This window comes from Mustela lutreola, chromosome 11 (assembly GCF_030435805.1).
Source record: "Mustela lutreola isolate mMusLut2 chromosome 11, mMusLut2.pri, whole genome shotgun sequence".
In the NCBI taxonomy this organism is placed as follows: Eukaryota; Metazoa; Chordata; class Mammalia; order Carnivora; family Mustelidae; genus Mustela; species Mustela lutreola.
This window is the reverse complement of record NC_081300.1, coordinates 55,990,645-56,014,384: the sequence shown is the minus strand read 5'-3', so window position 1 is coordinate 56,014,384 and position 23,740 is coordinate 55,990,645. Positions and strand designations below refer to the sequence as shown.

Genomic DNA, 23,740 nt, shown 5'->3' with positions numbered 1-23,740 from the left:
CCTCTATCCTGGCTTCTAACACCATCGATTACTTTTATTGGTTACTCTTGTTTTTTAAAATTGAAATATTTTTGAGATAGTGGTAGGTTCATATGTAGTTATAAGAAAAAATACAGAAAAATTCCTCATACTCTCTGCCCACTTCTCCCCAAATTGTAACATTTTATACAAATACAGTATAATGTCACAATTAACATACTGACATTGATATGATCCATCTATCCTATTCAAATTTCCCACTTGTACTCATTTCTGTGTGTGTATATTAAGTTCAACATAACATGAAGAGGTTCTTTGATCTACCACCAGAGTCAAGATACTGAGCAACTCCAACACTGTCAGATCTGTGTTGCGCTTCTATGACCATACCCATCTCCCTTCCATGATGTCCTCTCCTCAGCTCCCGGCAACTACTAACAAACCCCCCATTTCTAAAATTTTGTTACTTCAAAATGTTGTATGCATGGAGTCTTGTGGTATGTAAGCTTATGCAACTGGCTTTTTTCCCCTCCCCATCAACATGGGTACCCCTTCTTAACAGTACTGTAAAGCTTCTCTTTAGGAATTTCCATCAGTTTTGGGGCACCTGGGTGGCTCAGTTAAGTGTCCAACTCTTGATTTTACCTCAGGTCATGATCTTGTGAGATCGAGTCCCACATTGGGTTCTGCTCAGCACAGAGTCTGCTTAGATTCTCTCCATCTGCCCTTCCCAACAGCCCCTCCCCTCTTGCTCTCACTCTCTCTCTAACAACAACAAGAACAAGAACAAAAATAATATCCATCAGTTTTACTAGAGACCATCAAGCTGTACTTATTCTCTACTGGATGGATTTAAACTAGTGTCTATCATGTTTCTCATCTTTTAAAACTCTCAGGGCAAATGTTTATCCTTGAATAAGCATGCCTGAAGAAAAAATCCTGATTAATGTTACTTCAAGGTGACTTATGGGAGAAACAAAAGGATTTTTTTTTTTTTTTGTAAATAAAATTCTGATCCCAAGATTTATTAGTAGTTTATTTTAAGGAAAACAACGGCTATGATGTCCATTTAACTACATAAACTATCTGATGTAGGCAAGTTGAAGCTCAATGAAGCCTGAAATGTTATTCCAGGTATCTCTAAAACTAACTTATTATATTTTTTATTTTAATAAATGGTAAAACTCATGTAGTAAAGGAAACCACCAAGATAGAGCATGTCTGTTAAGACTCCCGTTTGTAAAACTTTCTTAAACAAACAAAAAAAAAACAAAACAAAAACCCCACTTTTATTACCAACAATTCTATGGTCTACTTAATCTCTTTCTCTACTTTTGATTTACTCTATTGGTAAAGTCCCCAAAGTAAACAGGTTCTAATTTTCCAAAAAGGTCAAGTTTGTAAAAGCCTTGGAAAGTTACTTCATCTGAAAAAAGATCACCTTCCTTGTATAGAGACCTTTGAGGGGTCAAAGGTATATTGTATATTCACTTATACTCACCTGTTCTCATATTGAAATTTTGCCAGTATGTCTTTGGCTTTGGTGTGACTAGTGAGCTGAATGGCCATGGACACCTTAGAGAGAAGCGGAGCATGGACCCTTATGACTCCTTCCGGCACGTCAGACTGCCAATGAGGAAAAATTCAGTATAATCTGTCAAACTAGGATGAATATCACTTTAATGATTGCACTTAAGAGATATGAAAATCAGTGGCAATGCAAATTAGGAAAACACATGAGTGTGACCAGTATTTAACCAGAATGAAACACTGCTTTCTTTTCAACAGGAGATTCACTAAACTTAACCTGGGATTTTACTTTTGTTACATGCTTAAGGCCTTGCTATATTGCCTTAAAATGAGAGAAGTAACACTAGGTTATGAAAAAAAAATCTTGTGTTTCTATCAGTTTATTTCCTTGAACTGTGTCCTAAATAAACTTACTTTCAGCAGAATTCTATATTTCAGTATATTTTAAAAATCAAGATCTGAAAAATTTGAGAATCAATTAGAAAATACAGCTTTTTAAATATCCTTTATCTTTAGTTAATAACAATGATTGGGGGATCCAAGTTGAATTCCAAATGAGTACTTAAAACTTGATCTCTTGGGATGCCAGGGTGGCTCAGTTGGTTAAGCAGCGGCCTTCGGCTCAGGTCATGATCCCAGTGTCTTGGGATCAAGTTCCACATTGGGCTCCTTGCTCTGCAGGGAGCCTGCTTCTCCCTCTGCCTCTGTCTGCCAGTGCTCTCTCTCTCTCTGACAAATAAATAAATAAAATCTTTAAAAAAAAAAAGTGACCCCTCAAAGTATGTGATAACACTCTGAAGAGGAGCATATGGACTGCTGAGTATCTGTTTTCATGTGACAAGACTGGCCTGCAGACCTAACTTAGAGCTCTTATTAAATGACATAATCAAAGAATGGTATGGTCTAATTAACAGCAATTTCTGTTTTGTCAGGATTGAGTGGAATATTCCTTTTGTTTCCAAATTTTGAATATTTTAGAAATTAATTATCTACCTAGATATGAATAGAAATAAATTTCTATCTGGGGATCTTGCTAATTCCTCAGGTAATCATTTTAAATTGGAACATTCTCAAAGGATGGCATGGTTGATATAGAAGGTTCAAGTTGAACTGACTTACTATGTGCCCTAAAAGGATATGTTAATGGGTTGAACTGTGTCCCTCCAAAATATATATTGAAGTCCTAACCCCCAGTAGCTGAGACTATAACCATATTTGGAAATACGATCTTTGCAACTGTAATTAGCTCAGAGGAGATCATAATGGAGTAGGGTGGATATATATCCAATATGGCTATTGTTCTTATAAAAGGAGAAGAGACACAAACACACACACAGTGTGTAAAGATGGAGGCAGAGATTAAAGTGATGTGTCTACAAGCTAAGGAATATCAAGAATTGGTGGCATCACCAAACACTAGGAATGATTATCAAGAAAAGATCCTTCTCTCACAGCCTTCGGAAGGAATGAACTAAGCAGACACCTTGATTTCAGACTTTTAGCCTGCAGAATTGTGAGAGAATAAATTTCTAATATTTAAAGCTACCTATTTTACAGTAGGAAACTAATAGAAAATATTTTAAAATAGGGTCAGTTATTATTATGCTTTTATACTATCATCAGTGAGAACCAGGAGAACATGCCAGGGAATGGATGTTGAGGGTGCAGGCTGTCAACTTATTGGAACCAAGACTAAACTCCTAAAACATTGTTTTGGTTATTGTTGTCCTTCCTCTTCCAGCACCCACCACCTCACCCAGAAACCTCTGTAAGATAAATTCCACTTTCCTGACATTACTGAACCTGAGATTATAATAATCACATTTTCCCTATAAATTCCTACACTATTCATACTTAGGTACAGGATACCTAACCATACATTTTGAGTCATCAGTTAGTTTACTCTCTCCCTATACTACTTCTTCATGTGCCACATGAAATGTCAAGTTTGAAGGCTAGATCAGGACCAAAATTATACACAGGTATGACAGACATGGCCAGAGAATACCATGTAGGGACTTAATAAGAGAGGAAAGGAAATTATTTGTTTTCTTACCATTCTTCTCGAAGAGGGTGATTTTTGTAGTACCTTTGAAGTCTTGGGACTTATAACCTAAATAAAACACATAATCCTCAAGATTAATGTAGGCAAAACAAATACATGCTGCTATTAGAAGAGTAAACTGTTAAAATCTTTATGGAAAACATTTTGGAAATATTTATCAAAGTATAAAATGAGCCAACAATACTGCATCTGTAAGTTTATCCTACAAATATACTTTACTAGTGAGAAATAATGTATATACAAGTTTGTTCACTGTGCATAAATCTTACTAGCAAAAGACACAATCTAACTCTTCAACAATATGGGATTGTTCACATAAATTATGATATGTCTATGGAATACCATGCAAAAGAAGCAAAGAAGGCTTTGTAAACTCATAATGGAATCATGATATGGAATAATCACCATGACTTTTTAAGTCAGTGAAGCAAGACACAGGACAGTATTTCATATATGCTACACTCATGCAAAAAAAGGGGGGAGAACACTGTCTAGAGTTCCAGCTGCACTCCATGGTGTTGCTGCCTCAGTATCTATTTTGTTTGGCAAGCATCCTGCAGTGACCTTAAACTGACAGTAGTCCCTCATGCAAGCCCACGTCCTAGACATAAACCCATGCAGTCATGAGAAAATCGTGGAGTCCTGATAGGACTTCCCTGTAACCCTCATGAACAATAGTCTCCCCACATCCCAGGGTCATCCCTGTGTGTGCCCCTTAGATAAGACCCCTGTGGAATGTACAAAAAACCCTACTCTAATTGACTAATCTGGCCTTAGCCTGGGAACCCCAAAGAACTGTACCCATGAACCCCAACAAAGAAACATGCTCCAAGTTCTATGGCTATGTCTGCATTCTGCCTTGACCTACCCATATGGTTCCTTGAGGCATGCTATGTACTTCCTCCAGAACCTGTGAATACTAAACTTTCTTATTTCAGTTTCTGTAATGGTTTGCTGTTGAGCTGTGAGTGATTCACCATCCAGTGCCCTGTGCTCCACTTAACAAATGTTAATCTAACAAAGTCATAATAAAAATACATTCATATTTATTTGCATATGCATAATACCTCTTTGGAAGTATATACATCTGTATGCTTTTGGGCACACCAACCCTATCACTGGTGATTATTACCTGTCTTCAGGAGAGGAAGTCAGAGGTGGCCTTATCCTATAGTATTTTGTACTTTTTGAACTTTGTAACCTATTACTGAACTGTCTATTCTAATCAAAGTTAAGAGGTAAATACATGGTTTAGTACAACAGAACTAAAGAAAGACTATTTCTTTAAGTATATGCTTCCATGGTACTTAAAACTTGAAATTCTACCTTTTTCATATTTCTAATGTTACAAGCAAAAAATAAAAATAGCTGACGTTCATATAGCATTATACAACTCACAAAGTGTTTTTACACATGGTAAGTGAGTTAATGCTAATGACAACCCCATGAATTAGATATCCTTACTTTTCTCCCCAATTTATAATATAAGAAAATCGAGGCACAGAGAAAGGTTTTAAATCACTGAGGCTACTAGCCCGAAGGATGCGACCAGGGTACTGTTTAAGTAAGAAAAACAGGGTACCTGGGTGGCTCAGTCAGTTAAGCAGCCAATTCTTGATTTCAGCTCAGGTCATGATCTCCGGGTCCTGGCATCGGGCCCCGTGTTAGGCTTCATGCTCAGGAGGGAGACTATGTGAGGATTCTCTCTCTTCCTCTGCCCCTTGCCTCACTCACATTCCACCCCCACCCTCTTTAAAATAAATCAATCTTTAAACTTACACTTTTCCCATCTCTGGTGCCTAGCTCAGTGCCAGGCTTGAAAATAACAGCCTGCATTCCTGGTTCAGGTACAGGAGGGAGCAGAATGACTCATTCACAAAGAATTCTAATTCTTTGTTCTGACCTAGGTGGTGGCTCCCTAGAATACTGGTTCAGAAGGCTTGCCTCTATCTTGACTAACTTGGAACCTGACCAGTGCTAAAGTGGTAATGGTGAAAACATTTACAGGCAAATGTTTTAGTGATGGCTGCCTGATACAGTGGATAAGAGTTGAAGAAGATGACAGACTAACTAAAAAGCTTGAGAGGCAAAGCTGGAAACTGAGATGCTTTGGGGATTAAGTGCTTTGAAAAGCTCCAAGTATTCCTGAGAATCTAGAAGGTCATTAGCATGTGGCTATGCATGTGTTCAAAAAAGACCTGAAAATAACTGAAGCTGTCATCTTAAGCTGGCTGAACTTCTTCTGGCTCTGTCCAGGCAGGAAGTGAAGGCTCAGGCAGAGTCATAAAGTGTCTAGTTGAATGCTGAAGATACACCCAAACAAACACACAGAATTCATCTGCAAAGACTGGGATTATTTTGGTACAAGGTGTTTAAGAAAATCTCTGTGCAAACATTAGCTAACCACTAAGCTCATGGAGCAGAGACTTCAGTAGCCACACAATTCAAACTTTACAAAATTAGCTCAGCAAAAAAGTAATTAAACAAATAAACAATAGCTGAAACAAGCACCCACAAACCCTGGAGAATGGGGAAGAATCTTATTTCCAAAGTTGCCACATTATAATATTTAAAATGTCCATTCTTTAGGGCACCTATGTGGCTCAGTTAAGTATCTGCCTTTGGCTCAGGTCATGATCCCAGGGTTTTGGGAGAGCCCCACAGAGGGCTCCCAGCTCACTGGGGCGCCTGCTTCTCCCTTTCCCTCTGCCACTCCCCCTACTTGTGCTCTCTCACTCTCTGTCAAATGAATACATAAACTCTTACGAAATAAAAAAAGAAAACGTCTATTCTTCAACAACAACTAAATTATGGAACAGGCAAAAAAAAAAGTCAAGAAAATATGGCCCATACACAGGGCAAAAGTAGGTTCGATAGTTTCAGAAGAAACTCCTGAAGTTTCTAGACATTAAATGTACTAGAAAAAGCCCTCAAATAAGATATTTTAAATATGTTCAAAGAATTAATGGAAACCATGTTTAAAGAACTAAAGAAAAACATAAGAATAAGATCTCACCAAATTGGGAATATCAAAAAAGACACAGAAATTATAAAAAGGAATCTAATGGAAATTCTGGACTGAAAAGTTCAACTGAAATGAAAAATCCACCAGAAGGGCTCAACAGCAGATTTAAGGTGCAGAAGAAAAAATCAGGAAATTTGAAGATAAATTGATTGAGATTATCCAGTCTGAAGAATAGGAAGAAAAAAATAATGAAGAAAAGTGAACAAAACCTTAAAAAACAAACAAAACTTTAAGAACAAAACTTTAAAAAACCTAAGGGGAATTATAGAACAATATCCAATATGAAATGCACCAACACATACATAATTAAGAGTCCCAGAAGAGAAGAGAAAGGGACAGAGAGAATATTTGAAGTAATAATGGCTGAAAACTCTCCAAATTTGCTGAAAACACTGATCTACCTATTCAAAAAGCTCAACAAACCCAAACAGGATAAATTGAAAGAGATCCACAGCAAGATACGTCATAATCAAATTGTCAAAAGACAAAGTGTTTGAAAGCATCAAGAGAAAAGCAACTCAGCATGCATGAGAGATTTTTAATAAGAATAACAGCTAATTCCCCAGCTGAAACTATGAAAGCCAGAAGACAATGGGATGACATATTCAAAGCGCTGGAAAACAAAACAAAACAAAACCTGTCAAGCAAAATTCTATCTGGCAAAACAATCTTTAAAAAATAAAGAAGAAGCCTTAGATGCCACTCTGCTAGAGTCACCTGTGCCACCCAGTCATGGTGAACCCCTCCATATCTTCAATATTTCTGTTGAGAAGTGAGTCCTTCAGCTATATTTCCTTTGAGCTGCTTAGAGACACAGTTTCAAAGACAGAAAACATTCATGCTCTGAGCACCGGGAAGAAAAGATTAGGTTATAAAAGTTCCTGCTTTCACAGATTATTTTGGGATTTATGTGCCAGGGCAGTGATTTCCCATGCCATAATTACACTGTTAGCAAATCTCTGGGGATAAATTTCATGATGAAAATTTCATCCTAAAGCACATGAGGCCTGGTATCTTGTCCATGGCAAATGCTGGACCTAGCACAAATGGTTCCCAGTTTTTCATCTGCACTGCCAAGACTGAGTGGTTGGATGGCAAGCATGTAGTCTTTGGCAAGGTGAAAGAGGGCATGAATATTGGGGAAGTCACAGGACACTTTGGGTCCAAGAATGGGAGGACCAGCAAAAAGATCACCACTACTGACTACAGACAAATCTAATAAAATTGACTTATGTTTTCTCTTAACCATTAATATTCCTTTTGTAGCTCAGAAGAGCAACCCCTTATCCTCATCTGCTTAAAACAGCTTATCTTTGTGCTCTTGGAGTTCTTTGGGTTGCATAATTTCCTTATCCCCTCTAGGTGCAGCTGAATTACAGAGTTAAATTCATGATTATTAAAGAAAAACAAAATAAAAAAATGAATAAATTAAGACATCCTAAGATAAATAAAAGCAGTCTTAGGAAAACTTCCCTGTAAGAAATATTAAAGAGGGTCCTTTAGGCTGAAATGAAGACAATAACTTGAATCTACATGGAGAAATAACACCAGTAAAGATAACTACATAGATAAATATAAAAGGCAGCATTATGTATTTTTTGTGACTCTACCTTTTTCCCTATCTAACTTAAAAGATAGTGCATAAGTCAATAATTATAAATCTATATTGACAGGCACATAATTTATAAGGATGCAATTTGTGGCGGGGCACCTGGGTGGCTCAACTGAAAGCATCTGCCTTCAGCTCAGGTCATGACCCCAGGGGCCTTCGATGGAGCCCCACATGAGGCTCCCTGCTCCATGGGAAGCCCTCTTCCCCCTCTCCTACTCCCCCTGCTTGTGTTCCCTCTCTCGTTGTCTTGCTCTGTCAAATAAAAAAATAAAATCTTCAAAAAAAAAGATGCAATTTGTGGCAATAACAACATAAAGCAGGAGATATGGGGGGTCTATAAGTAGAGCTTTTACAGGTGAAACTAGTATGAACTAGATTGCAGTATCTTAAGATGGTCCTTGTAGTCCTCAGGGCAACCATTAGGAGATAATTTTAAAAATGTGTAATAAAAGAAACAACGGTTTCTTTCAACAAAAATATATAGTAAAATAATGAAAAGTGGTATACTAGAAAATGCTCTACACAAATGAAAGCAGTAATGGAGAAATTGTGGAAAAAAATCATACAGCAAAAGACATATCATAAGACATACAGAAAAAAAATGAATGGAGAAACAGACAGTCCTGCTAAAGCTAGAGATTTCAATATTTCAGCACCTCACTTTCAGTAACAGAAGAATAAGGCAGAAGATCAGAGAGAAAACAAATCTTCATCTAGACATAATAAACATCTACAGAACACTAGTAACAGCAGAGTCCATTTACATGAAGTATACACAGAACATTTTTCAGGATAAACAGTATGTTAAGTCACAAAATGTGTCTGAATTAATTTAAAAATATCAAAATAATATTGGGGCACCTGGGTGACTCAGTTGAGCGTCTGACTCTTGATTTTGGCTGAGGTCATGATCTCAGGGTTGTGAGAGTGGACTTCCTGCTCAGTGGGGACTCTGCTTGAGAGGCTTTCCCTCTGCCCCTCCCCTCTTCTCTGTAAAAATTAATAAATCTTTAAGAAAAATTTAAAATATCAAAATAATATGAAGTATATTGGCCATCCATATTGGAATTAAATGAGAAATCAGCAACAGAAGTGAATCTGGGAAATTCACAAATGTGTGGAAATTGAAACATACTCTTAAATAACGAATGAGTTAAAGGAAAATTAAAAAGTGCTTTGAGATAGATGTGTGAAAATGGAAAAGAACATACCAAAACTTATAGGATAGGGCAAAAGTAGATCTCAGAGGAAAATTCATAGATGATAAGGTTTACATTAAAAAAGAATGAACTCATCAATAATCTAAACTTCTACATAAGAAACTAAAGAAAACGGCCAACTAAACTCAAAACAACCTTAATAAAATACATAATAAAGATTAGAATTTTACTAAGATTAGAAAAACAAAAGAATCAATGAAACAAAAGTTGGCTTATCAAAAAATCAAGAAAATTGACAACATTTAGGCTAGACTGACTGTGAAAAAAGAATGAAGATTCAAATTATAAATCCCAAATGTAAGTGGGGACATTACTGCCAATCTTTACAGAAATAAAAATAATTATAAGAGCACACCATGAACAATTTGTACACGAAAACTTAGATAATCAAGATGAAAAAGACAAAATTCTAGAAACACGCAAACTATCAACACTGGCTGGAGAAGAAACAGCAAGTCTGAATACAGTTATAATAAACAGGAAGACTGAATCTAGTGTTTTAAAAAATTTCTACAAAGAAAAGTCTAGATCCAGACATTTTTGCTGCTGAATTCTGCAAATTTAAAGAATTAACACCAATTATGCTTAAACTCTTCTAAAAATTAGAAGAGGAAGGAACACTTCCTAGCTCATTTTATAAGGCCAGTATTTTCAATACCAAAGCCAGACAAGGTATAACAAGAAAACTAGAGACCAATATCCCTTATGAATGTTAATGTAAAAATCCTCAATAAAATATAAGCAACCTGTCTAGCAGCACATTAAAAGGACTGTATACCTTGGCCAAGTAGGATTTATCCCAAGAATGCAGGGTTAGTTTGATATATGAAAACCAATCAGTGTAATATATAATATTAAAAGAATGAAAGGGTAAGAAAAGTGATCATCTTAATAGAGAAAGAAAAAACTTTTGACAAAGTTGAATAGCTTTCCATCATAAAAGCACCCAAAAAATCAAGAATAGAACGTGTTTTCTTGAGGTCCATCCATGCTATTGAAAATGGCAAGATTTTGGGGGCATAATGCCAAGTGAAATAAGTGAGATAGAGAAAGACAAATACAGTATGATCTCTCCTATGTTTGGAATATATATTTGGAATATATATATGTGTACACACACACACACACACATACACATCCCAGCTTGTAGACACAGAGAACAGATTGGTGGTTGCTGTGGTGGGGAATGGGGTACAGTGGGGAGAAATGGGTAAACTATTTTTTTCCAGTTTACACAAATTGAATTTTAAAATTTTTAAAAATTTTAAAAAGAAAAAAAATGAAATTTTCTCAAACGAATAAAGGTAATCTGTGAAAAACCCAGATTTAACATCATAGTTAATGATGAAAGATTGAGATTTCCCCTTAAGATCAGAAACAAAACAGGATCTCTGGTCTTGTCTTCTTATTTAATATTTTACCAGAGTTTTAGCCAGGAAGAAAAGAAGTAAAAGGCACTCAGACTGGGAAGGAAGAAGGAAAATTATCTCCATTCACTGACAGCATCATGACCTTATATGTAGAAATCCTAAAGAATCAACACAAATAAAATCAAACTATTAGTGTCAGTAAATGAGTTCAGTAAAACTGCAGAATACAAGATCAATACAGAAATAACAGTTGATTTCCATACACAATTAGTGATCAAAAAATGAAATTAAGAAAACAATTCCACTTGCCATAATACCACAATATCAACACGAATAATATTTAGGAATAAATGTTAATCCAGGAAGTATAAGACTTACATACTAAAAACTATAAAACAGTGTTAAAAGAAATTATAAATTATAAAAAACCTATATAAATGGAATGATCATTCGTTTTCATAGACTAGAAAATGTAATATTATTAAGATGGCCATCCTTCAAATTGATCCACATATTTAATGTAATCCCTATCAAAATTCCAACTACTGTTTTTTTTTCCCCCCATTTCCCAGAAATGGGAAAACTGGCCCCAAAATTCTCATATGGAAATTAGGGAAGCCTAAATAATCAAAGTTATTTGGAAAAAAGAGTTGAAAGACTCTCATTTTTCAATTTCAAAACTTAAAAAAAAAGCTACAGTGTGTTACTAGCATAAGGATAGACATACCAATTAATAGAACAGAATTAAGAGTCTAGGGGTAAAAAATCAACACACATTTATGGTCAATTTTCAACAACAGTGCCAAGATCATTCACTGGGAAAAGAGTAGTTTTTTTCACCAAATGATGCTGAGATACTAGATAGCCACATGCAAAAGTATGATCTTGTATACTCCTACCACATATCATATACTAAAAATAACTCGAAACAGAACAAAGACATAAACATAAGAGCTAAAACTAAAATTCTTAGAACACGTAGGGTTCAAATCCTTATTATCGAAGACTTGACAACAAAAGAAATACATAAACTATACATCATAATTAAAAACCTTTGTGTATCTAGGACACATCAGGAAATTGAGAAGACAACCCACAGAAGGGGAAAAAATATTTCTAATCATACATCTGATAAGGGACTTGTATCTAGAATATATGAAGAATTCCTACAACTTAACAGTAAAAAGACAACCCAATCAAAAATTGGCAAAGAATTTGAATAGACACTTCTCCAGTGAAGATACAAATAGCTAAGAGGCTCATGAAAAGATGCTCACCATCATTAGTTCTCAGGGAAATGCAAGTCAAAACCACAATAAGATACCACTTTATACTAAAAGGATGGATAAAATTAGTTGCTGATTATAACAAGTTTTGGTGAGGATATGGAAAAATCTGAATCCTTATACACTACTGGTGAAAATGCAAAAATGGGACAGCTGCTTTGGAAAAATAGTCTAGCAGTTCTTCAGATGATTCATCACAGAGTTGCTTTATTACCCACCATATACCCAAGAGAATTAAAACATGTCTCTATATATAAGTATTAAAGTTTATAGCAGCATTACTCATAACAAGTAAAAGATATAATCAACCCAAATGTCTATCAATAAATGAATGGATAAAAAATATGTGGAAATCCATATAAGGGAATGTTACTTGGCCATAAAAAAACAAGTACTGATACATACTATGACCTGGATGAACCATGAAAATATAATGCTAAATGAAATAAACCAGTCACAGAAGGTCACATAGTATATGATTTAATTCATTAAAAGTCCAAAACAGGGAATTCTATAGAGACATAAAGTTGATAAATTGTTGCTTAGGACTGGGAGAAGGAAATGTTGGAGGTTTATTTAGGGGGATGATAGCCAAAGAGGATGGTGTCTTTTCAGGTGATGAGAATGTTCTAAACTTGACTGCACTGATGATTGCAAACTTCTGGGACTATACTAAAAACCACTGAATTTTACACTTTAAATAAGTGAACCATATGATATGAGGAAAATATCAGCAAAGTTTTTTTAAAAATGGACTTTTTTTTTTCTCAAAGCAATCTTTTTTCCAAATTTAAATGTTGATTCTACTTATTCTGAAGTCACTTTGCCTGTGATCAATAAAGGAATACGGCCATTCATCATGATTATGATAGATCAATAAGCAATACTCCCAGTTCACTGCTTTGCCATTTACTATTCCTTTCCCTGGATTAACTTTTCCTCCCTTCTCTCTTCAAAATACCATCTGTCCTTCATGATGTAGCTCAAACATCACACTTCTTTCAGAAATTGTCCACAATTCCCCACAATGGAGCTCATTCTTTCTCTTCTGTGTTGTCCTGCCACACGGTCCATACAACTGGTCTAACACTTAATGCATATTCATGGTTCTTGTACACATTTCTCTCCCACATTAGGTGGAAATTCCTTTAAGAGAAAAGTAAATTTCTCTACATCCTCCTCAAGGATGAATGTTCTGACACTCATGATCTTTCTCAAATTAAATTAAAGCAATAAAGATAATTCTTCTAAAACCTGTTCCCTTTTTACCTCCATACAAACTATACTTAAGCAAAAATTCTTTGGAATGCAATGAATTTACACTAAACAACTCAAAGACTAAAAATTATTTTATTATCTAATCACTAGAGAATTCTTTATTTATCAGATATACTGGATTGCCCTAAATCTAATTTGCAGGAACTAAAAGGTTGACGTCCATCTTTGTGAGAACCATCTTAGACTTAAGTACTTAACAGAATTTCAAATAACTGTCATGATAGAGATATTTCAAAAATTTCAACCAGAAGCACATAATTCAACAAAATGGCAAGACCTTGGTACTCTGTTATGAATACCATTTCAAAAATATTTATAGTCACAAGGGTGAGAATATAAATTTTTTGGTTCTAAATTACAAGCTACTTCGTGTTATACTTTGAGAAATAAAAACCTGGGTAATAACAACATTTGCATCCTTAGTTCATTGTCATTACCTCTCGCTCTATGGTCTTCCTCCTCAGCAGCTTTTTGACACTTGGGAGCTGCTTCTTTAACAACATGGTAGCTTCATTCATTCTTCTGACTTGCGTGATTAAGAAAGACGGAACCTGGAGAAGAAACACTGCTTGAATCGAAAGGAAAGCATCTGAATTAAATCTCCCTGTTAGACTCCTTCTGGACACTCAGTATCCTGGAACCAGGGACCGTGGCATTTGTCCTTGTAAAGATTAGAGAAAATGGTAAGGATTCTTGTTTAAAAGTGAAAACATGCTCAGGAGCAGCCATTAAAGAATGTACAAAGATGCCACAAGCAACCTGGGATTATTTTCTCACATTTCCTCCCGTGACTAAGGGCATATAGACTTTATGTTTCCTGGGTGTAGATGGGATTCCAAGGAAAACAACACAGTCATCACACTGTTACTCACCTTCCACAGAATTTTCTGGTATTTAAGCATTAGGCGGATGATGTGCGCTGCAGTGTTTGCTAACTGTAATTCTTCATAATCAGAATGCTTGCTTCGACTGAAGAAAAGGTTTGGTGCCATTATAGTAGAAATATTCCATATACTCATTCGGTTTTTTGATTCGTTGGCAATCACTTTATTGAAGAATGTCATGAGGGCCTAACAAGAAACAGCACTGTGTCACATGACTGTATTTTATCAAAAGGCATCACTGATTGCTATCACTCATTTCTATACCCATTCATGGTGCCCCTGGAAAACTGTAAGAACTATAGAATGGTTAAATATATAATGTTGCCCCTTTTATTCCTTAAAAGTATTAATAAGAAATGCGAATGAATAGTCTATTGAATTCTCTAAATCATAAAAGTACTTCCATTTTTATGGAGTTTATTATATTAGAGATTTTATAAATGATAGTTTGCATTTTTATTTTCTTTTATCCAAAACAAGGCTGACAAATATTAAAATTATGTAGTAAACCAGAAAGAGGAAACACTGCATTTCAAATAAACACGAAGTGAAGTTTTGTTGCAAAGGAAGAAAAGTAATCCTAAAAAAATCCTTAACTTAAAGCATTACCATTGAAAACTATCTACTATTTCCTTGGGAAAGGAAAAACCCATTAAAAAAAAAAAAACACACAAAAATCCCCGAAAACATGAGTAGCTCATTCCTCGGTCCAAATGTAAACTCAATTGAAAAATTGAAAAATTTTACTTTCTGGGTATCATTTTTCTACTGCTTTTCAATTTTGGAATATTCAGCAGACCAAACGGAAATGCTTACATGCAGTTGTTCTTGGCATTTAAAAAAGAGAGAGAGAGGGACGCCTGGGTGGCTCAGTTGGTTAAGCAACTGCCTTCGGCTCAGGTCATGATCCCAGCGTCCTGGGATCGAGTCCCACATCGGGCTCCTTGCTCCGCAGGGAGCCTGCTTCTCCCTCTGACTCTGCCTTCCACTCTGTCTGCCTGTGCTCGATCTCGCTCGCTTTCTCTCTGACAAATAAATAAATAAAATCTTTAAAAAATAAAAAAAAAAAAAAAAAAAGAGAGAGAGATTTGAGAAAGCTTAAAAAGTTTGGCTGAGCCACCAAAGTACAGATGCTTATGGGAACCTTCTGAAATTCACCAAGAGGGCTGAAATCTTAAAATGAAACGATACAAAAAAATTCTCTTTAGTTTCTCAAGTTTAAATTCTGCTATAGTATTTTTTTTAAGATTTTATTTATTTATTTGACAGAGAGAGAGAGAGATCACAAGTAGGCAGAGAGGCAGGCGGGGGTGGGGGGAGCAGGCTTCCTGCTGAGCAGAGAGCCCCGATATGGGGCTCAATTCCAGGACCCTGAGACCATGACCCGAGCTGAAGGCAGAGGCTTAACCCACTGAGCCACCCAGGCACCCCAACTGCTATAGTATTTTAATGTGAAAATGGTTGGCATCTAACAGTAATAATAATCAACATTTATGTGAGGGTTTCTTAGGAAGCCAAGCATTCTTAATACTTCATATATATCACTGACTTTATTATTATTACAAACCCTGTGAAGTAGGTACTATTATTAACACTGTTTGGCAGATGAGAAAGCTAATGGAAAAGATTCAGGTAGCTCTCTCTGCCCAATGTCAATTAGTTAAGTGGCAAAGCCTGGATTTGAACTGAGGAAACCTGATTCTCGAGCCAGAGCTCTTGATCTCTATAGCACATCAGCTTCAATCCTAGATCCAGTCACAATGTAGAATGGGGAAAAAGTGTGTGTGTGTGTGTGTGTGTGTGTGTGTGTGTGTGCGCGCGCACATCTCCACCAGTCCCATGACGTTTTCAAGGATCTTCTGATAGAAAAGTGTTAGATTACCTGTTCTTACTGCATCCTTGGATATATGAGAGGATAGATGACATTCTGAACCAAATATCTGACAGCAGATGCATCCTTTTTCTTCTTTATATATAAAAGAATACTGTTTACAAATACCCCCAAAACAAGCTAATAAATTTCCAGCTTTTGAAATATTACTGAATTATACTAGAAATAGACATTCTTATGTCACATCCAACCCCCATCCTTGCGGATATAATTGACATATAATTGACACACTTATTTTATTATGTAGGAGAGTAAAGGCTCTCACCAAATTGAAATGTCTGATGAGAGGCAGCACAAAGAATCATCTTTGTTTTCAGCATTATGTTTACTGGCCTCAAAATTACGGGCTCTTTCCAACTCATCTTAACTCAATTTCATTTGAAAGATTCCAAACACCTGTTGTACTTACAGCAAATTTCCTATTGCATACAGAATCATTATCAAAATAAGAAGAAAAACTTTTGATTTTTGCCAACATACAGCAAGGAAATAAATCTGAAATAAGGCGCAAAATATTTGGGAGAACCAAGGAATATGGTTCTACCAAATGTTATACTATATGTTAATGGAAAAATCATTTTTCTGAATCTAATTTTCCTAACCTATAAAATGAGAAGATCATATCAGGAGATTTCTAAAATACCAAGATTCTAGGATGGTTTCATTGAATTATCTTTATAAGCTGTAAGACACCAACATTTTAGGAATTTCATTTAAATCAGTGACTTCAAATTTCCTCCCTTAAGCATACTCTTTGGATCTTTTGTCACCAGACTGAAGTGAGTAGCTGAGGACCTAAAATTATAGAGCTTTACATTCTGCAGCTTACATAATGGCCTCTGACATTATCACATTTGTCTTCTTCTGACATTATCCAATTTGTCTCCCATCTTTGCTTCTCCTCTTGCTAACCCTAGGCCAGTGCCTGGCACTAGACAGATACTCAGTATCTCTTAATAGATTGAATGAATTAAACTAAATGTTCAGAGAATATTCCAGGATTTATGTTCTTTCCTGTCTTCCTTGGGAGAATAGCAGTAAGAATGTGGAAAGGCAATCACAGGCTGGCAGCATGCTTAGCTGGCTTAGTAAGTTGTCATCTTGGTCTTTATTTTTCCATCTGAGCCATTATCTTTGACTACGAAGGGCCAATGACAGACCATAAGGTTGATGTAACATACCTGGGCTGTGTCCCTGTTGGCATCAGGCAGTGCCATGATCATGAGATGTAAAGCTTGAAACTGTACTTTGATGTGAGGCCCTCCTAACAAGAAAACAGAAATAACCACACATTTTGAACAACACTGATGCATTCTGACAACATTTCTTGCTAACATCTGGTGGCACAGGAGGGCTCCTGACAGCTTTCAGTGGTGAAGACTCCGGTTTTGTGCCCAACAATGTAAATTTGTTAACTTGGACAAGAGCCGCAGTCGATCAACTTCTCTTTTACATCCCATAATGTTACTGTAGAGGCAGGTGGCCAATGAGATCCTCAAAATAATTCTAGATCTGTATAACATCTCCCTTTTCAAAGTACTTCCACAGGCCTTGCTTTCCTTATATGTCATAAACAGAAGGCTTAAAATTAAAAGTTCAAGTCAACAGAAAATAAATCTTGTTTCTACATAAAAAGGCAGCAAAGTATAATTACTAAGAGGATCGATTCTAGAACCAGGTTCAAATCCTGCAACTACTTTGGTCACTGAGTGACCTTGTGCAGCCTATTTAACCCCTCATTGCTACTATTTTGCCATCTGTAAAACAGGAGTAGTTATTGCAAAGACTAAGTGAGTTAGTATATGGAGAGTGTTTACATCAGTGCCTATAACATAGTTGCCTCTATATGTGTATGCTCTTGTAATTGTGATTAAAGGCATTTATTCTAGATCATAAATGGACATTTAAGGAACGTGACTATTGTTGGAGCTTTAGAGATTCTTGAGTATTTTATTCCTTGATAAAATGACAGAAGATGGCGCTAGAGGGCTTACATTTATAGCTGTGTATTAAACACTGATTCTTCCTGTTTTAGGGAAAGACAATTTTAGGGATTCCATCCACAACTGGATAATCCACAACCAGCTGTGCTGAAACTGTAGAGTATATCAGAGCATTCCAGGCTTTGCTTTGTCTATCTGTATTCTCTTCACAATGGTCTCTTGGTGGGGAGTTCCTGGGGGGAAGCATTATATTCTAGGATCCCTGGGGAGTTCTCAACTGCATGAATATCTATTTATATTCAATGGATGAAAGGCATTCACCTGCCTGTAAAGTTACTTAGCTTTATGGCAGTGGAAACACTCTTGAGACAAGCTACTAGGTTACAGGAGATTGTGTGTATCCTAGTTAGGAGCACATGACAAATGTGCATAACTATGTAACAAAGAATCAGCTGGGAGATTATTTATAGGACTGTATCATCTTGTCTTAATATAATCCCCATGTAGATTTTTAGAAATTTAGTCAAATTTGTAAACAAAAATGACACAGGGTCAGGATGTTTTTGAAAATGGCTAATGTACACTGACATGAGTTTTCTTGATTAACAGGAACTAATCAGGAACATATCTCAGTACAAACCACTGAGGGACAGATAAGGCATTATTTGAATACATAAACTACAGGCTGTCTATAATCTTCCAATGCAGCCAACCCTCTGGCAGAGGGAACAACAGATGCAGATGCAGCCTCTGTATTTCCACCAATTTCAGAGAAATTATGAAGTTACTTTTAAGACTGAAACTCTAAACTGGCAAATAATCCATTTTCATTTTATTTAGGAAACCTATACCTATACCACTTTGTAGCTAATAGATTCATAGTTAATTCATTACCGCATCCTGGTTAGGATCTTTTTCCCTTGAGGTCATTATTTTCTCAGAAACGTATTCAACTTTTCACAAAAGTGTCTACAGCTTGACTTAGTCTTTTAGTTTTATGGACAATTTTTGGGTCAAGTTTGGAAAGAGAATGTGATTACACTAAAAGACTACATTCTCCAAACCTCATTTTAAACCATAAAGATTAGCAGTTTAAACACAGGTACCCATAATTCTTTCCTTCAGAAAGTCTCGTTATAACTAGGGCTTACTCTGGGTAGCAAAAAGGCCATTTTCCCTGCTGGGAGCAGCCCAGAACTCTGGGCTTCCTGTGGGGTTTGATGGTATCAAATCAATCACTGCAACATGGTATTTTGCACTTTCAAAGTCATACAAAAAAATATGTGGATTCCTCTGTGAACCTTTTCAAGATATTTTCCAGATTTCCTCCCTTCAATGAAGTGTACTGGCTACAGTCAGACACGGAACAATGATGTTAAGGAAACCTAGTTTATCTGTATGACTTTTTAAAATAAGATTCTCTGAATAGGACTGGCATTGGACTCATCCTGGCAAAATTTCATAATACCACAAAACTGCAAACAGAAAAAAAAAATCTTCTGTGGCACCAATTTGTTTTGATGAATTATTTAGTGTATATAACACAGATCAAGGGAAAACGAATACTTCTCCATTACCCAGGAGAGCAAACTATATAGAAAATACTATCCTTTTTGAACTTACAAATTGAAGGGAGGAAATACTGCTTTTGGTATGGCTGAATAAGCTCCTTCCTGACTAGACCCATGAAGATAACTATAAACTCTGGACAAACACAAAAAACAACTATCTAAGGCAGTGAAAAATTCATAAAAGCAGGCAGATTTAGAGGACTGGACGCTTGGAATTAGGGAATGGCACAGGGAGTTTCCCACTATTCCGGCTTTTAGTCTATGGTGGTATTGTAGGAGTTAGCTGAAATTCCAGTCCTTTTGCTTGAACAACCAAAAGACAGGATTCAAGACGACCACAGACACTGGGAAATAACAGGAGGAGGCCCTGATTCTGGTATAAAATCTTGGCTGACTCATGAACGAAGCATGTGTGGAGTAACACTGGTAAGGATACATAACTGAACTAACAGTTCAGAAGACCATTACATTTGAGTTCAATTTACATTCAAGTAAATTGTTGGCTCAAATACAAACAAACTAGCAACAAAAACCAAAACAAAACTCCAACCTCTTTGGAGAAATATTATAGAATGCAGAGTCTCTAAAACACAGTATTTACGATGCTCAGGATATAGTTTAAATTTACTTGATAATGTAAATGCATTCTCAAGGGAAAAGACAATCAACAGAAACCAACCAGGAGGAGACCCAGATGCTGGCACTAGCGGACAAGGATTTTGAAACATCTATCATAACTATGTTCAATGATGTGAAGAAGAATATGCTTATAATGGATGAAAAAATAGGCTATCTCAGCAAATAAAATCCTTAAAAAGGAGGTAAGAATATGGTAAGGGAGACAAGAATATTCAGCAGGGAAAAGACAATCTCTTCAACAAATGGTGTTGAGAAAACCAGCAGCCACATGCAAAAGAATGTTACTGTGGAACTAGACCATGGTCTTACATACTTACATGCAAAAATGAATTCAAAATACCAAAAAAGGGGCACCTGGATGGCTCAGTTGGTTAAGCAACTGAGGTCAGGCCATGATCCCAGAGTCCTGAGATCGAGCCCCGCATTGGGCTCCCTGCTCAGCAGGAAGCCTGTTTCTCCCTCTCCTACTACCCCTGCTTGTGTTCTCTTGCTCCCTGTATCTTTGTCAAATAAATAAATAAAATCTTTAAAAAAAAAAAAGAAAAACTCAAAACAGATTAACGACCTAAATGTGTGATCTAAAACCATAAAACTTCTACAAGAAAACATAAGCAGTAATCTCTTTGACATCAGCCAGAGGAAGATTTTTCTAGATAATAAATAACCTCAGGCGAGGGAAACAAAAGCAAAATTAAACTACTGGGACTACCCCAAACTAAAAGGCTTCTGCACAGTGAAGGAAATCATCAACAAAACAAAAAGGCAACCTACTGAATGGGAGAAGATATTTATAAATGATATATATGATAAGGGGTTAATATTCAAAATGTATAAACTTAACACCAAAAAACCCCAAGTAATCTGATTTTAAAAATGGGAGTAGGACCTGAACAGACATTTTTCCTAAGACGATAGAGACGGCCAACAGACATATGAAAAAATGTAAATGAGATGTTACTTTACACTTGTCAGAATAACTAAAAAAACACAAGTAGTAACAAGTGTTGTTGTGGATGTGGAGAAAAAGGAACACTTATGCACAGTTGATGGGAACGCAAACTGGCACAGCCACTGTGGAAAACCCTATGGAAGTTCCTCAGAAAGTTAAAAGCATAACTACAATATGATCCAGTAATTCCACTGCTGGGCCTTTATCAAAAGAAAACAAAAACACTAATTCAAAAAGATATGTGCACCCCTAAGTTTACTGCAGCATTATTCACCATTACCAAGATATGGAAGCAACCCCAGTATCTACCAGCAGATGAATGGATAAAGAAAATACAGTGTGAAAAAAAATTAAGCAGATGTAGGGTTTGTATGTGTGTGTATATATATACACAATATAGACACACACACATGCATATAATGGAATATTACTTAGCCATAAAAAAAACAAAAATCTTACCATTTGCAAAAACATGGATGGATCTAGAAAGTATAATTCTAAGTGAAATAAGTCAGTCGGAGAAAGAAAAATACCATATGATTTTTTTTTGCAAACGAAAAAAATCAAATGAACAAAACAAAACAAATGAACAACCAAAAAAAAAAAAAAAAAGAGAGAGAGAGACAAAAAAAAAAAAACCAGACTCTTAAATATATAGAGAACAAACTGGTGGCTGCCAGAGGGGAGGTAGAAAGGGGATGGGTGAAAAAGATAAAGGACCCAGCAATAGCACTACTGGGTATTTACCCTAAAGACACAAAGGTAGTGATCTGATGGGGCACGTGCACCCAAATGTTGATAGCAGCAATATCCACAATAGCCAGGCTATGGAAAGAACCTAGATATCCATCAACAGATGAATGGATAAAGAAGATGAGGTATATATGTACAATGGAATACTATGCAGCCATCAAAAGAAATGAAATCTTGCTATTTGCAATGATGTGGATGGAACTAGAAGGTATTATGCTGAGTGAAGTCAATCAGAGAAAGACAATTATCATATGATCTCCCTGATATGAGGAATTTAAGAAGCAGGGTGGGAGATTTGGGGGATAGGTAAGAGAAAAAATGAAACAAGATGGGATCAGGATGGAGACAAACTGTAAGAGATCTTAATCTCACAAACACACTGAGGATTGCTGGGGGTGGGGGGGGTGTAGGGAGAGGGTGGTTGGGTTATGGACACTGGGGAAAGCATGTGCTATGATGAGTGCTGTGAAATATGTTAGCCTGATGATTCAGAGATCTGTACCCCTGGGGCAAATAATACATTATATGTTAGTAAAAATATTTTTTTAAAAGTACACTTATGATGAGTACTGAAAAATGTATCAAATTATTGAATCATTATATTATACACTTAAAACTAATGTAACACTGTATATTAATTATATTTCAATTAAAAAATGCACCAACTGGAAATTCTAGAACTGACAAAACACAATATCTGAAATAAAAAAAGAATGAAGCAAACTAGCTCTTCTCTCTTTGTAAGCGTCTCTCATAAAACAAAATACTACATCTTACAAAGTAAAGAGATCCTAGTCACAGATGGCATGTGAAATAAAGCTTAGGAAAAAACTGCCATGCCTATGGTATTCTCTTTCTGAAGGCACAAAGGATTATTTTATGAATCTGATTTAGTTAAAATGTTTAAAGATTTAGAACCTACTATTTTTTAGGACAAATTTTGTCATAAAACTTAGGACCTATTATTTTCTTTCACTGTGGTTTTAAGGATTTTATAGTTCTGGTCAACCTGCAGGAAGCTGTAAACTGGCAGATATAGATATCATTTGTTAGGCTCACAGAGTGTTTTCAAATTTGAATTTGTAGCTGATATTTTCAAATTAGCAGTTTCCCTATTAAAGTGTGGATTTTGGCTCTCATTCCTACATGGTAACCATTTTTTAGAGCTGAGCAGTGGCCAGCCTTTTTATAAGGGGTGTGTCCTTTCAGTTTGTCCATGGGCCTTTTTTGTCCATGCAGAATTTCCATTTATTTAACAGCTTTGTGACCCCTGAATTCCTCTGGTTAGTAGTCAAAGCCCCCTTCATGTAAACCTATTCTACTTTTCTAAATTCTCTCTTGTCACATCTCCACAATATTCAACCCTCAGGCTAAAAGCATGCCAAATTATTCTCTCATTGCCAAATACAACACACACTTTCCAGTTTCCATGCTTTTATCCAAGTTCCTCACTTAAGGTCTAATCTATGTGACTTTGTAGTTTTCAGAGACAAAACACCTTCTGTGTTGCATTTATTGTGTTTTACACATCATCAAACCCAGGTCCTTGGATTTAAAGAAGGAAGAGACCTTCTATTTTTGGAAGGACTATTACACACCAGGTATTATTCTAGATGTCTTCATTTGATAACTACAACAACCCTGACAATCAATTGTTATCTGTAATTTATAGGTGCAGTAATGAAGCTCAGAAAGGTTGATTACATGGCTAATAGATGGTTGAACAAGAATTCAAATCTCAAGAG

General features: G+C 36.0%; 1 protein-coding gene and 1 pseudogene across 6 annotated transcripts in view; one reads left to right on the top strand and one right to left on the bottom strand.

Annotated features, from left to right (window-relative positions):
- ARHGAP28 (Rho GTPase activating protein 28) overlaps positions 1-23,740 on the bottom strand; it is a 239,700-nt gene that overhangs the window by 13,351 nt on the left and 202,609 nt on the right. For all 6 annotated transcript variants that reach the window (XM_059138757.1, XM_059138751.1, XM_059138753.1 and 3 more), the window contains 5 exons: positions 17,322-17,404; positions 14,238-14,435; positions 13,803-13,916; positions 3,566-3,622; positions 1,481-1,605 (listed from right to left, as the gene is read on the bottom strand). In XM_059138757.1, the coding sequence (XP_058994740.1) occupies positions 1,481-1,605; positions 3,566-3,622; positions 13,803-13,916; positions 14,238-14,435; positions 17,322-17,404 (577 nt within the window). The remainder of the gene's footprint in view (positions 1-1,480; positions 1,606-3,565; positions 3,623-13,802; positions 13,917-14,237; positions 14,436-17,321; positions 17,405-23,740) is intronic.
- LOC131810848 (peptidyl-prolyl cis-trans isomerase A-like) lies at positions 7,332-7,818 on the top strand (annotated as a pseudogene).